General features: G+C 42.8%; 1 protein-coding gene and 1 long non-coding RNA gene across 2 annotated transcripts in view; both read right to left on the reverse strand.

Moving 5' to 3' along the window:
• LOC143808081 (uncharacterized) overlaps positions 1-5,081 on the reverse strand; it is a 29,545-nt gene extending 24,464 nt beyond the window's left edge. Inside the window, exon 1 of the long non-coding RNA XR_013221879.1 lies at positions 4,981-5,081. This is a non-coding gene — a long non-coding RNA (uncharacterized LOC143808081). The remainder of the gene's footprint in view (positions 1-4,980) is intronic.
• A 14-nt stretch (positions 5,082-5,095) lies between these two features.
• Positions 5,096-16,736, reverse strand: part of ATP13A4 (ATPase 13A4) — a 181,574-nt gene continuing 169,933 nt past the window's right edge. The window contains exon 30 of the mRNA XM_077290335.1: positions 5,096-5,968. Coding sequence (XP_077146450.1) covers positions 5,750-5,968 — 219 coding nt within the window. The 3' untranslated portion in view covers positions 5,096-5,749. The remainder of the gene's footprint in view (positions 5,969-16,736) is intronic.

Below are 16,736 nucleotides of genomic sequence, written 5' to 3' on the forward strand. Positions count from 1 at the left end.
CCCATGAATTGAGGAAAATCAAGCGTGAAGCTGCTAAGATGCCATTTGCCACCAGTTTTGCCATATTTCAGAGCTACAACATTACTAGAGTAACAAAAAGCACAAGGTGTGCGATACTCAGAGACATGGCCAAGGTAAGGAAGGCTGAAAAATGACCACCTTTGAACAAGAAACATAAGATAAAATTTCAAGACTGGGCCAAGAAATATCTTGAGACTGACTTTTCAAAGGTTTTATGGACTGATGAAATGAAAGTGAGTTTTGATGGGCCAGAGGCTGGATCAGTAAAGGGCAGATAGCTCCACTCTGACTCAGACACCAGCAAGGTGGAGGTAGGGTACTGGTATGGGCTGGTATAATCAAAGATGAACTTGTGGGACCTTTTAGGGTTGAGGATGGAGTGAAGCTCAACTCCCAGACCTACTGCCAGTTTCTGGAAGACAACTTCTTCAAGCAGTGGTTGAGGAAGAAGTCGGTATCGTTCAAGAAAAACATGATTTTCATGCAGGACAATGCTCCATCACATGCCTCCAACTACTCCACAGCATGGCTGGCCAGTAAAGGACTCAAAGAAGAAAAAATAATGACATGGCCCCCTTGTTCACCTGATCTGAACCCCATAGAGAACCTGTGGTCCCTCATAAAATGTTAGATCTACAGGGAGGGAAAACAGTGCAGCTCTCGGAGCAGTGTCTGGGAGGCTGTGGTGGCTGCTGAATGCAATGTTAATCATAAACAGATCAAGCAACTGACAGAATCTATGGATGGAAGGCTGTTGAGTGTCATCATAAAGAAAGGTGGCTATATTGGTCACAAATTTTTGGTGGTTTTGTTTTTGCATGTCAGAAATGTTTATTTCTAAATTTTGTGCAGTTATATTGGTTTACCTGGTAAAAATAAACAAGTGAGATGGGAATATATTTCGTTTTTATTAAGCTGCCTAATAATTCTGCACAGTAATAGTTACCTGCACAATCAGATATCCTCCTAAGATAGCCAAATCTACAAAAAAAAAACACTCCAACTTCCAAAAATATTAAGCTTTGATATTTATGAGTCTTTTGGGTTGATTGAGAACATAATTGTTGATCAATAATAAAAATAATCCTCTAAATTACAACTTGCCTAATATTCTGCACACAGTGTATATATCAGCGAGTCTGAGGCAGCATTATTCCCTATGGGGGGCAGCATTATACCATATGGGGAGGCACATTACACCCTATGGGGGGAGCATTATACCCTATGAGGGGGGCAGCATTATACCCTATGAGGGGGCAGCATTATTCCCTATGAGGGGGGCAGCATTATTCCCTATGGGGGCAGCATTATACCCCATGAAGGGGCAGCATTATTCCTTATGAGGGGGCAGCATTATTCATTATGGGGACAGCATTAGACCTTATGAGGGGGCAGCATTATTCAATATGAGGGGGGGCAGCATTATTCCCTATGGGGGCAGCATTATACCCTATGAGGGGCAGCATTATTCCCTATGGGGTAGCATTATTCCCTATGAGGGCGGCGGCAGCATTATACCCTATGAGGGGGGCTTCATTGTACCCTATGAGGGGGGCAGCATTATTGCCTATAGAGGGAGCTACATTATACCCTATGCGAGGAGCTACATTATACCCAATGGGAAGCTGCATTATACCCTATGAGGGGGCTGCATTATACTCTATGAGGGAGGGTTGCATTATACTCTATGGGGGGAGCTGCATTATACCCTATGAGGGGGGCAGCATTATACTCTAAGAGGGGGCAGCATGATACTCTGAGGGGGCTACATTATATTCTGTGGGGGGGCTGCATTATACTATATGAGGGGGCAGCATTATGTTCTATGGAGGGGCTGCATTATACTCTGAGGGGGGCTACATTATATTCTGGGGGGCTGTATTATACTATATGATGGGGCTGCATTATACCCTATGAGGGGGCTACATTATATTCTATGGGGGGCTGCATTATACCTTATGAGGGGGTTGCATTATACTCTGAGGCTGGTTGCATTATATTCTATGGGGGTACATTATATTCTATGGTGGGCTGCATTATATTCTATGAGGGGGCTGCGTTATATTATATGAGGGGGCTACTTTATATACTATGAGGGGGCTGCATTGTACCCTATGAGGGGGCTATTTTATATTCTATGAGTTGGCTACTTTATATTCTTTGAGGGGCGCTACTTTATATTCTATGAGGGGGCTACCCCATCCCCTGCTACATAATTAAGACGTGTACTACCTTATATTATACCCTGATATTAGCGTGTTTTACCACACAATTGGTGGTCTTGTATTTATTTCTATGTAGCTACATAGTGGGCCCCAAGAATGATTTTCTCTGGTGGGCCCAAGGTGCTCCAGTCCGTTGCTGATCGCATGGCACTGGACGCACTGGCCCTGCATTTCTGCTAATCTCAGCATGACAGCGTCATGTATTTCTATGCAACTGTCAAGCTCAGGTCAGAAGAGCAGACAGCCAGTACTAGGCTTACGATGCCATCCTTGCATGAGTTATACAGCAGTCTGTCTCTGCCCTTTTACAGAGCGCATGGTCACATGCCAACAGCGGGGATGTTTTCTTTCTGTGTCCTGATAAACCCGGAAGTGAATTGGGATCTGCTGTGAAATCGACACACCAGGCCTGACATCATAATAAAGGTACATTAGTAAGTTTAATCAAGATATTATTTTTCGTTCTTGGCTCCCCTTTAATGACCGCCATTGCAACTTTTTTCATTTTAACACAATTGAGGAAATATTTCCTTGAAAGGTGAAAATGCATCAGCCATATGTCAATAGCAACAGTACCATCTACATGGTTAACACTGGGAGGAAGCTCCCTCTTTAACCCCATGGGCACTTGATTGTGGGGTGCTAGCTATGGTGGCCTGTTGGGCTATGCCATAAACAGTGTCTAACAGGCAAAGTGTCAGTGTAACAGCGATCTGCACTACAGCAGTACTGAAGTAGTGTTGCAGTGGGACTAAGAAAAAAAATCAATAAAATTTATAACAAATTTAAAAAAACAAAACGGTAAAACATCATGGAAAAATGTGTATTTATTTATTTTACTTGCTTATATAGCACCATTGATTTTCCCAAGGCTTTACAGACATCATCAAGTGTGGAAAAAATGTTTATCTATAGACAGAAACAAACAAAAAAAATCATACACAAAATTGGTATCGCCTCGTTTGTAACTACAAGAGATCTGAATATGTTACACTATTTTTTATTTTTCTTAATCGCCCGACTCTTCCAGTCTTGATGCTAACCAATGTGATCTGCCATATTATTACTACTTGTTATCAATATTAATTAACACCTGTGGCGATATCACCCATGGTCATATGTGACATCATCAAATACAGGAGGCCATTGTTACCTCACAGCATGATGTCACAATGATTGTGGGTCTATAAAAACGGGTGTTCTAGGGGCAAAGGCTCATTTCAAAAGATAAAGACGACGAGAGCGGAAGATCCAGGATCGAGGACACAGACTCTCAATTCAGGAGATGAAGATGAGGAGAGCAGAGGATCCAGGATCAAGGACACCGATTCTTATTTCAGGAGATGGACATGAGGAGAGCGGAGGATCCAGGATTGAGAATACAGGTAAATAAGAAACCTTACAGGGATTTAAGTTAGTGAACTTAGCGCCAACATGGACCCTCCAAGTCTACAGATTGTGGCTGTAAGGTTCTAGATTTCTTCAGTCCTTGCTGGTAGAATCTCTAGACTTGGGTGATGAAGGTTCTTTGTGAGGTCACACAGCGGAATGTTGGACACAGAGTTCTATGCAGCAAACATGGAAACATCGGAGAGGTCAGCACAAAGATCGCACCTCGGATGGAGACACCACTGTCGCTACTATGGTCAGTAACACTTCAAGTTGTATCTGTGGCTGGTACAGATTGTTGTTGGTGTTTCTGTCACCTTAATTTAAGATTATTGGGGCAAAAAATGTACCATTATTCCCCCATATGGGACAGAGGTTGGTGTACATACATTGGGGAAAAATACATTTATTTATTTACTTTCTATTTATTTATTTATTTTTACCATTTTATTGTACTATTTATTTAAATTATATATAACTACATTTACAACATTTTTTTAAAATCAAATTTATTACACCATTTTTAAGTGACTAAGTCTAAGCTTAAAACTGGAGAGAAAAGGAGGCTTGTTTATCTGGCATAAAGTACAATATATTTATGACGCTTTATACAGGTTTTATACTGGTACTTCCCCTCATATTATTATTTCTTTCTTACAGGGACAGAATCTGGATCCTGGAAGGAAGATTGAAGAATCTAAAGAGAGCCACGCGATTGTTTTTTCTTAATCATTTAATACGTCTGCACATGATATTTGTTGTCTTATGATGTCATTATATGCTGATTATATGGATCTAATCCTGGAATCAGTGCATCATGACATCATATTGTTTAGGTGTCTGCTGTCTTACCCAACAGTATAAGGAGTAGAACATACATATTTACATGCTTTAGCACTATAGAGTGCAACTTTATTTGTTTGCCAACTGTATAATGGTCCTGATATGATGCAACAATCCTATGTCTGTATATTAAGGGGTAGTGTTTGTAGGAGGGTAGTGTTCTGTGTGGGGGGGGGGGGGTAGTGTTCTGTGTGGGGGGTAGTATTCTGTGGGGGGGTAGTATTCTGTTTTTTTACAGGGTAGATGAACATAGCCAAGCTATGATATCCAGAGTCCGATCTGAATAGAACAGGTGAGGCGACTTACCAGGACAAAGAGCTATCCAGAAACGAGTCACCATATTGAATATCATTGTTGTATATATATATCAGTTAGTTAGTTGTAGTATGGCCTTGATCCAGGGTTCTCGAACTGATCGCCTTTTCTCGGGGTCAAGAAGGAATTTTTTCCCTGTAACACACATGTCCAGGTTTTTTGCCTTCTTCTGGATCATTGGTCTTACCGTAAGTAGAGGTAAAGATTGTATTTAATAAAATATGTTTAAAATCAATGATCGGTCTCCTTATGTCTTTATTTTATACAGCACTCAGGTAGTTGTATATGAGAGTTCTCATTTTTAGGATCCATGGCTGCCACAATATGAAGGCAAACAGAAATAAGAGGGCGTTAATTATATGTCTGCTATTCTAATGTCTCTATTTATAATGTATAAAATAGAGCAATACGCAAGATATCTGCAAAGGTGGGAATTAGGGCAATATACTACGTGACTGGGCAATATACTACGTGGCTGGGCAATATACTACGTGGCTGGGCAATATACTACGTGACTGGGCAATATACTACGTCGCTGGGCAATATACTACGTGGCTGGGCAATATACTACGTGGCTGGGCAATATACTATGTGGCTGGGCAATATACTACGTGGCTGGGCAATATACTATGTGGCTGGGCAATATACTACGTCGTTGGGCAATATACTACGTGGCTGGGCAATATACTACGTGGCTGGGCAATATACTACGTGGCTGGGCAATATACTATGTGGCTGGGCAATATACTACGTGGCTGGGCAATATACTACGTGACTGGGCAATATACTACGTGACCGGGCAATATATTATGTGGCTGGGCAATATACGTGGCTGGGCAATATACTACGTGGACATACATATTCTAGAATACCCGATGCGTTAGAATCGGGCCACCATCTAGTGGAGTCATAAATAAGGAATAAAAGAAAAGCAAGAAAACAATTTGCTAATTTTGTCATGGATTCTCATTGATCTCAAAACTTGGGTTCACATAATCTCCCAGTTCACTTGTTAGTGCTATGTCAGTAGGAATTGCAACTTCCTTATGGTTGAGTGGAGGCCAATCAGGGTCTTTTGACAATAAGCGTTGGAGCTTCTTATATGGACTCTTCGATCTGTAGTTTGTCAGGCGTTTTAACAAATTCCAGAGTTTTATGTTCTCAATTAGTGTTTCCTGGAAAAGTAAGAAAATAAATTAATTCATTTAGTGTAACCTCTAAAACGTCTTACTAATCAAAAAATGTATCAAAGAACTTAAAAATTGACAAAGTATTCTCTGTGTAATGGAACTAAATAAATTCTCTTTCTTTGACCATAGTGAAAAAAAAAGAAAAACAAAATACCATAAAATTTGGATTTGTTTTTTGTCTGTAAGACGTCCTTTACATTACAGATACTAGGATGGAAACATTCACAAAAGGTATCCTTTGGATGTGCATGCACTAATAATAGAAAAGGGCAATATTTTGCCAAAAGAATGCATTTTAGTTCAATAGGTTTCAGTAATTTAAAACTACTAATAAAGATAGTGATCAGACCTCCCTGCTCCAGTGCCAGCTCTCCACCACTGCTGCGGTCTCTGTTTTTTGGCTGCAGTGATTAACATTCACTGCATCCATCATTAAACTCAACAGCTCTCTTGATGTAGATAACTTGAGCTGCTGATCTCAGTAATTGTGTGCAGTGATGATGTTACCTTCCGGTATCACATCACCTCTGTAGCCAAAACAGAGAGACTGGAGCAACGGCAGAGTGCCAGTGTTGGAGAAGGGGAGGACGACTACTATCTGTCGTTGTTGTTTTACATTGTAGGAATCATTTGGAGTAAATTTTTCAAAAATCAAAAACTGCTTCAGCACTGGCTCCCCACCACTGCTGCTGTTTCTTTGTTTTGGCTGCAGTGGTGGCACTACAATACAGCTCACGCCTTTAATATGTAATCTATATATATAATTGTCTAAGGGTTTTTCTGTCTGTCTGTCTGGCGGCCTCGACCAATCAGAGATGGGCACAGCATGGCGACGATGATGTCATAAAGGTTGCCTCGACCAATCAGCGACGGGCACAGTCTGCCGCGAATTCTGGAATCATCATTGTCCATCTACTACGGGGACATGCATATTCTAGAATACCCGATGCATTAGAATCGGGCCACAGTCTAGTATGTAATAATGAGCTATAAGTTCCCTATGGATTGCTTGCATATCTGTAGGATATGCCAATCCATTGCTACTCTCAGAAAAAGCTGGGGAAGACAATAGTTCTAAATTAGCATGCTAAATGTAGTGTTGTTGTCATAAACTTGTTGCCGGGTATCCCGGGACCAGGGGCTCCTTCCCTGTCCCTAACGTTAGAGGTGCCCTAGCTCATCCTGCTCCCCGAATTACTTCTGATGGTGAAGATGCAAGGGGCCATATACCTTGCCTTAGCACCTGAATCCACCCTCAGTCTGTACCATTCCCCACCCAGGGAAGAGGGGAGCAGTAGTGTACCGTAGTATACCAACTAGACTAACAAGGTAATACGAACAGGGGTAATGAAAAATACCAAACATACAAATATACTCACAAATACAACAGATGAATGCACTGGGGAGTGGATGATGGGGTTAAACCAAAGTAGGGAAAGAAAGGGAATAATCACACACTCAAAACGTAGCAACAATCACAGCCACCAAACACCTTCTCCTATAATAATCAGCAACAATCTACAGCCATGTAGCAAAAGCTACTCTGACATTGAGTGCTAGCCAAGGCCCAGATTATATAGGAGATGGGAGTGGTTAACAGTGCACAGATGAGAGACTTAATGTTCCAGGAGCTCTCAACAGAGAAGATGAATAATATTATGAACTCTTTGTCATTTTCTCTAAACCATTTCTGAACAATTCTAGGAAAGCACTTTTTCTTTCGTTATCCCTTTTATTCCATGTGATTGTATACACCGTACTATTTTATTCCACTTTTGTAACATCTTTATATATATTTTTATAAACACTGCTTACCTTTCCAGATTAAATATATAAAATGTAATAGCTCTATTCCTCTTGCTCTGTAAAAAGCTCACCTGAAGCCATACGCTACCTTTAACCCCTTCACCCCGAAGCCTGTTTTCACCTTCCTGACCTAGCTAATTTTTACAATTCTGACCACTGTCACTTTATGAAGTCATAACTCTAGAACGCTTAAACGGATATCGGTGATTCTGAGATTGTTTTCTTGTGATATTTTGTACGTTATGATAGTGGTGAAATTTCTTTGATATGACTTGCATTTATATGTTAAAAAGATGGAAACTTGGAGAAAATTTCATAATTTTCACATTTTTAATTTTTACACCCTTAAATCAGAGAGTCATCGCACAAAATAGTTAATAAATAATATTTCCCACATGTCTGCTTTACATCAGCACAATTTTGGAAACATAGTTTTTTTTGTTAGGACGTTATAAGGGTTAAAATTTGATCAGCGATTTCTTATTTTTACAATAAAATTTGCAAAAACATTTGCAAACACTTTTGAAGTGACTTTGAGGGGCCTATATGACAGAAGATACCCAAAAATGACACCATTCTAAAAACTTCACCACTCAAGGTACTCAAAACCACATTCAAGAAGTTTATTAACCCTTCTGGTGCTTCACAGGGAATTTTGGAATGTGGAAGAAAAAAATAAACATTTACTTTTCTTTCACAAAAATGTTCCTTTAGACCTTTTTTTTTTTTTACTTTCGCAAGAGGAACAGGAGAAAATGGACAATGCATTTTGTTGTGCAATTTCTCCTGAGCATGGCAATACTCCATATGTGGGGGAAATCTACTGTTTGGGCACACGGCAGGGCTCTTAAGGGAAGGAGCGCCATTTCACTTTTTCAATGTAAAATTTGCTGGAATAATTAGCGGATGCCTTGTCGCGTTTGGAGAGCCCTTGATATGCCAAAACAGTGAAAACACTCCTCAAGTGACTGACCCCATTTTGGAAATTATAAACCTTTAGGAATTTATCTACATATGTAGTGACAATTTTGACTCCAGAAACAAGCAGCAGTGGATGTTGCTGAGTGAAAATTGCCATTGTAGTAACCAGTACATTATGCCTAGCTCATGCTTTTGGAGACACGCACCTGTAAATTAGGTGGGCTCTCGTCACTACAGAAATGCCAAACATGTAGGCGCTAAATGTGGTTTAGGCACACTGATGTTCAGAAGGGGGGGCATTTGGATTTGGGAGCACAGAATTTGCTGAATTTCTTTTGGGGAGCGTAAAGCCATTTAGCTTTTTCAAAGCCTTTGTACTACCAGTAATGTGGAAGCCCCCTATATTTCCATTAACAGATGACAGACCTGATTGGTGACTTGCTTTTATTTGGATTGAGTGGAAGCTTTTATTGGGATCATTTTACATAATGTTTGGGATCACATTTATCTGGCTCTCTACGCTGAGCACTTACTTTGGGGTTTCAATCTAAATCTTCAAGTGACGTGTCAGATGGAACCCCCGAGGGATCCAATCACTACAAAGAGGCAGCAGAGTTACTCTGGACTCCATCTGGCCTCTGTTCAGAGGTGTCCTTTCCAAAAGTGCACAAAACTATGGCCGACGGCACTTTTATGCAATTCTAAACAGACGGACACCGCCGGATCACATGTCAGATGGCGTCCACAGTGCCTCCATCTGCCTCACTATTTTGAATCTTCCCCCGGGGGTTCTGTCTGAATCACGTATTTCAGAGATTTACACAGAAACCCGGGTGTAAGCGCTGAGCACAGAATAAATGTGCGCCAAGCCTTACTGCGATCTTTGGGAGGCAGAATGAAAAAATCAGCAGCATGTGAAGAATTGTTTTTATTTATTTTTTACGCCGTTCCTCATGCAGTATAAGTGATTAGGCGACTTTATTCTTCGGGTCGGTGCGATTACAGTGATAGCAGAATTATTTCAGGTTTTTATGTTTGGCTGCCGTCACACACTAAAAGACGCTTTTTATTGTGAAAACTGTTATCATCCTAGTGGCAAGGATCGCAAGTAGGACTATCTAAGTAACTAAACCGACTACAAACTCTGGGGAAGTGGTAACTGAATTGACCGCAACCTGATCCTATCCGCAAACAAATATAGGCAGCCGTGGAACGTTACCTGAAAATCCTAGACGTCTCTTCACGGCCTGAGAAACTGACTATTCCTAGAGGGAACGAAAGTCCTCACTTGCCTCAGTGAAATGACCCCAAAGATATAGAATAGCCCCCCACAAATATTAACGGTGAGTTAAGGGGAAAGCACAAACGCAGAGATTAAATTAGATTTAGTGTCATGATCTCAATGGCAAGAGATCATAGCATAAGCATATATAGGAACTAGCTCTTGGAAGATGGGAACTGAGCTGACCATGAACTAAACCTAACACACAACTAGCAGTGGCCGGGTAGCATGCCTACGTTGATTCTAGATGCCCAGCACCAGCCGGAGGACTAAATAATGCTAGCAGAGGAAAATATTAGTCCTAGCTCACCTCTAGAGAAATACCCCAAAAGGAGACAGAGGCCCCCCACATGTATTGGCGGTGAATTAAGATGAAATAACAAACGTAGTATGAAAATAGGTTTAGCAAATTTGAGGTCCACTTACTACATAGCAGAAGACAGAAAGGACACTTTCATGGTCAGCTGAAAACCCTAATCAAAACACCATCCAGAAATTACTTTAAAACTCTGGCATTAACTCATAACACCAGAGTGGCAATTCCTGTTCACAAGAGCTTTCCAGACACAGTAACGAAACTACAGCTGTGAACTGGAACCAAAATGCAAAAACAAACATGGACAAGAGTCCAACTTATCTAGTAGTTGTCTAGGAGCAGGAACAAGCACAGAGAGGCTTCTGATAACATTGCTGACCGGCAAGCAACTAACAGAGCAGCAAGGTTATATAGCGACTCCCACATCTTGATGGGAACAGGTGAACAGAGAAGATGAAGACACCAGTTCAATTCCACCAGTAGCCACCGGGGGAGCCCAGAATCCAAATTCACAACAGTACCCCCCCCTCAAGGAGGGGGCACCGAACCCTCACCAGAACCACCAGGGCGATCAGGATGGGCCCTATGAAAGGCACGAACCAGATCAGAGGCATGAACATCAGATGCATTCACCCAAGAATTATCCTCCTGGCCGTATCCCTTCCACTTGACCAGATACTGGAGTCTCCGTCTGGAAACACGAGAGTCTAAGATTTTCTCCACAACGTACTCCAACTCACCCTCAACCAACACCGGAGCAGGAGGCTCAACGGAAGGCACAACCGGTACCTCATACCTGCGCAATAACGACCGATGAAAAACGTTATGAATAGAAAAGGATGCAGGGAGGTCCAAACGGAAGGAAACAGGGTTAAGAATCTCCAATATCTTATACGGGCCAATGAACCGAGGCTTAAACTTAGGAGAAGAGACCCTCATAGGGACAAAACGAGAAGACAACCACACCAAATCCCCAACACAAAGCCGAGGACCAACACGACGGTGGCGGTTGGCAAAAAGCTGAGTCTTCTCCTGGGACAACCTCAAATTGTCCACCACCTGCCCCCAGATCTGATGCAATCTCTCCACCACAGCATCCACTCCAGGACAATCCGAAGATTCCACCTGACCAGAGGAAAATCGAGGATGAAACCCCGAATTACAGAAAAACGGGGACACCAAAGTGGCAGAGCTGGCCCGATTATTGAGAGCGAACTCCGCCAATGGCAAAAAAGCAACCCAATCATCCTGGTCAGCAGACACAAAACACCTCAGATATGTCTCCAGGGTCTGATTAATCCGCTCGGTCTGGCCATTCGTCTGAGGATGGAAAGCGGATGAAAAAGATAAATCTATGCCCATCCTAGCACAGAATGCCCGCCAAAATCTAGACACGAATTGGGTCCCTCTGTCAGAAACGATATTCTCAGGAATACCATGCAAACGAACAACATTTTGAAAAAACAGAGGAACCAACTCGGAAGAAGAAGGCAACTTGGGCAGAGGAACCAAATGGACCATCTTAGAGAAACGGTCACACACCACCCAGATGACAGACATCTTCTGAGAAACAGGCAGATCTGAAATAAAATCCATCGAGATGTGCGTCCAAGGCCTCTTAGGAATAGGCAAGGGCAACAACAATCCACTAGCCCGAGAACAACAAGGCTTGGCCCGAGCACAAACGTCACAAGACTGCACAAAGCCTCGCACATCTCGTGACAGGGAAGGCCACCAGAAGGACCTTGCCACCAAATCCCTGGTACCAAAAATGCCAGGATGACCTGCCAACGCAGAAGAATGAACCTCAGAGATGACTCTACTGGTCCAATCATCAGGAACAAACAGTTTATCAGGTGGGCAACGATCAGGTCTATCCGCCTGAAACTCCTGCAAGGCCCGCCGCAGGTCTGGAGAAACGGCTGACAATACCACTCCATCCTTAAGGATACCTGTGGGCTCAGAGTTACCAGGTGAATCAGGCTCAAAACTCCTAGAAAGGGCATCCGCCTTAACATTCTTAGAACCCGGTAGGTATGACACCACAAAATTAAACCGAGAGAAAAATAATGACCAGCGCGCCTGTCTAGGATTCAGGCGCCTGGCGGTCTCAAGATAAATCAAATTTCTGTGGTCAGTCAATACCACCACCTGATGTCTGGCCCCCTCAAGCCAATGGCGCCACTCCTCAAAAGCCCACTTCATGGCCAAAAGCTCCCGATTCCCAACATCATAATTCCGCTCAGCGGGCGAAAATTTACGGGAAAAGAAGGCACAAGGCCTCATCACGGAGCAGTCAGAACTTTTCTGCGACAACACTGCCCCAGCTCCGATCTCAGAAGCGTCGACCTCAACCTGAAAAGGTAGAGCAACATCAGGCTGACGCAACACAGGGGCAGAGGAAAAACGGCGCTTAAGCTCCCGAAAGGCCTCCACAGCATCAGGGGACCAATCAGCAACATCAGCACCCTTCTTAGTCAAATCGGTCAATGGCTTAGCAATATCCGAAAAACCAGCAATAAATCGACGATAAAAGTTAGCAAAGCCCAAAAATTTCTGAAGACTCTTAAGAGAAGAGGGCTGCGTCCAATCACAAATAGCTTGAACCTTGACAGGATCCATTTCAATGGAAGAGGGGGAAAAAATATATCCCAAGAAGGAAATCCTCTGTACCCCAAAAACACACTTAGAACCCTTCACACACAAAGAATTAGACCGCAAAACCTGAAAAACCCTCCTGACTTGCTGGACATGAGAGTCCCAGTCATCCGAAAAAATCAGAATATCATCCAGATACACAATCATAAATTTATCCAAATAATCGCGAAAAATATCATGCATAAAGGACTGGAAAACTGACGGAGCATTAGAAAGACCAAAAGGCATCACTAAATACTCAAAGTGGCCCTCGGGCGTATTAAATGCGGTTTTCCACTCATCCCCCTGCCTGATTCGCACCAAATTATACGCCCCACGAAGGTCAATCTTAGAGAACCACTTGGCCCCCTTTATGCGAGCAAACAAATCAGTCAGCAACGGCAATGGGTATTGATATTTAACAGTGATTTTATTCAAAAGCCGATAATCAATACATGGTCTCAAAGAGCCGTCTTTTTTTGACACAAAGAAAAAACCGGCTCCTAAGGGAGATGACGATGGACGAATATGTCCCTTTTCCAAGGACTCCTTTATATATTCTCGCATAGCAGCATGTTCAGGCACAGACAGATTAAATAAACGACCCTTTGGGTATTTACTACCCGGGATTAAATCTATGGCACAATCGCACTCTCGGTGCGGAGGTAACGAACCAAGCTTGGATTCTTCAAAGACGTCACGATAGTCAGACAGGAACTCAGGAATTTCAGAGGGAATAGATGATGAAATGGAAACCACAGGTACATCCCCATGAGCCCCCTTACATCCCCAGCTCAACACAGACATAGCTCTCCAGTCGAGGACTGGGTTGTGAGATTGCAGCCAAGGCAATCCTAGCACCAAATCATCATGTAGATTATACAGCACCAGAAAGCGAATAATCTCCTGGTGACCCGGATTAATACGCATAGTTACTTGTGTCCAGTATTGTGGTTTATTATTAGCCAATGGGGTGGAGTCAATCCCCTTCAGAGGAATAGGAGTCTCCAAAGGCTCTAAATCATACCCACAGCGTTTGGCAAAGGACCAATCCATAAGACTCAAAGCGGCGCCAGAGTCGACATAGGCGTCCGTGGTAATAGATGACAAAGAGCAAATCAGGGTCACAGATAGAATAAACTTAGACGGTAAGGTGCAAATGGAAACAGATTTACCAAGTTTTTTAGTGCGCTTAGAGCATGCTGATATAACATGAGTAGAATCACCACAATAGAAACACAACCCATTTTTCCGTCTAAAATTCTGCCGCTCGCTTCGGGACAGAATTCTATCACACTGCATACTCTCTGGCGATTTCTCAGTGGACACCGCCAGATGGTGCACTGGTTTGCGCTCCCGCAAACGCCTATCGATCTGAATAGCCATTGTCATGGACTCATTCAGACCCGCAGGCACAGGGAACCCCACCATAACATCCTTAATGGCATCAGAGAGACCCTCTCTGAAAGTCGCCGCCAGGGCGCACTCATTCCACTGAGTAAGCACAGACCATTTACGGAATCTTTGGCAGTAAATTTCCGCTTCATCTTGCCCCTGAGATAGGGACATCAAAGTTTTTTCTGCCTGAAGCTCCAAATGAGGTTCGTCATAAAGCAACCCCAAGGCCAGAAAAAACGCATCCACATTGAGCAACGCAGGATCCCCTGGTGTCAATGAAAAAGCCCAGTCTTGAGGGTCGCCCCGGAGCAAGGAAATCACAATCCTGACCTGCTGTGCAGGGTCTCCGGCAGAGCGAGATTTCAGGGACAAAAATAATTTGCAATTATTTCGAAAATTCTGAAACCCAGATCTATTCCCCGAGAAAAATTCCGGCAAAGGAATTCTCGGCTCAGATACAGGTGCATGACAAACAAAATCTTGCAAATTTTGTACCTTCGTGGCGAGATTATTCAAACCTGCAGTTACACTCTGAAGATCCATTACAAACAGGTGGACACAGAGCCATTCAAAGGAGAGGGAAAAAAAAAAAAAAAAATTTCAGCAGACTACTTATTTCTCTCCTTTCTCAGCCAAGGATTTTAACCCTTTAGTGGGCCGGTCAAACTGTCATGATCTCAATGGCAAGAGATCATAGCATAAGCATATATAGGAACTAGCTCTTGGAAGATGGGAACTGAGCTGACCATGAACTAAACCTAACACACAACTAGCAGTGGCCGGGTAGCATGCCTACGTTGATTCTAGATGCCCAGCACCAGCCGGAGGACTAAATAATGCTAGCAGAGGAAAATATTAGTCCTAGCTCACCTCTAGAGAAATACCCCAAAAGGAGACAGAGGCCCCCCACATGTATTGGCGGTGAATTAAGATGAAATAACAAACGTAGTATGAAAATAGGTTTAGCAAATTTGAGGTCCACTTACTACATAGCAGAAGACAGAAAGGACACTTTCATGGTCAGCTGAAAACCCTAATCAAAACACCATCCAGAAATTACTTTAAAACTCTGGCATTAACTCATAACACCAGAGTGGCAATTCCTGTTCACAAGAGCTTTCCAGACACAGTAACGAAACTACAGCTGTGAACTGGAACCAAAATGCAAAAACAAACATGGACAAGAGTCCAACTTATCTAGTAGTTGTCTAGGAGCAGGAACAAGCACAGAGAGGCTTCTGATAACATTGCTGACCGGCAAGCAACTAACAGAGCAGCAAGGTTATATAGCGACTCCCACATCTTGATGGGAACAGGTGAACAGAGAAGATGAAGACACCAGTTCAATTCCACCAGTAGCCACCGGGGGAGCCCAGAATCCAAATTCACAACAATTTAGCAAATGAGGCCCGCTAACACTAGAAAGCAGAAAATAGAAAGGGAACTGTGCGGTCAATTAAAAACCCTATTCAAAATATCCACGCAGAGATCGCTCGAGCCCCCGCACCAACTAACGATGCGGGGGAAGCAACTCTGTACCCCAGAGCAAACCAGCAGAAGAAATCACATATTAGCAAGCTGGACTAAACTCATCATACACAGAAATCATATTGCAGACTGATGAGCAAAAAATAATTAAACAGAACTTAGCTTCTCCTGAAGAGACTGAAACCGAAGATAATCAGGAGTAATCAGAATAGCACTGAGTACATTGACAGCCGGCAACAAGTGGAAGTGAAACAGAGCTAAATAGGAAACTCCCAAGTGAATAACGAGGCAGCTGATCAGCCACAGACCCGCAGGATAATAAACAAAGCCACCAGGGGGAGCCCAAAACAAAAGTCACACAATACCACCTGTGACCACAAGAGGGAGCCTGAAAACAGAGTTCACAACAGAAAACTAGTTTTTGCATCACTATATTTTGAGAGCTATAATTTTTTCATATTTCGGCCGACAGTGTCATGTTATGGCCTGTTTTTTTGCTGGTCGAGCTGTCGTTTTTATGGGTACCATTTTCGGGCACATGACTTTTTTTATCGCTTTCTATTCGGATTTTTTGAGAGACAGAATGAACAAAAAACAGCAATTCATTAATTGTCTTTTGTTTTTATACCGTTCCGCGTGTGGTAAAATTGATAAGGCTGGTTTATTCTTCGGATCAGTACTTATTACAGCGTAACTACAGTTATATCATTTTTTTATGCTTTGGCTCCGAGACAGTGACTGGCGTTATTGTGAATGGCCGGTATGTGTCGCAGAGGCCGAGGTCATCTGTGCTGTAAGCCTGGAATGTTTCTCTGGGACCACGTACCTTGTTTAGTTTATGGGGGCTGGGCTTGCATGTTAGCCAGAGAGTTGGGCGTGTCAGGCTAACCACCTACCTCCCATCA

This window comes from Ranitomeya variabilis, chromosome 2 (assembly GCF_051348905.1).
Source record: "Ranitomeya variabilis isolate aRanVar5 chromosome 2, aRanVar5.hap1, whole genome shotgun sequence".
NCBI lineage: Eukaryota > Metazoa > Chordata > Amphibia > Anura > Dendrobatidae > Ranitomeya > Ranitomeya variabilis.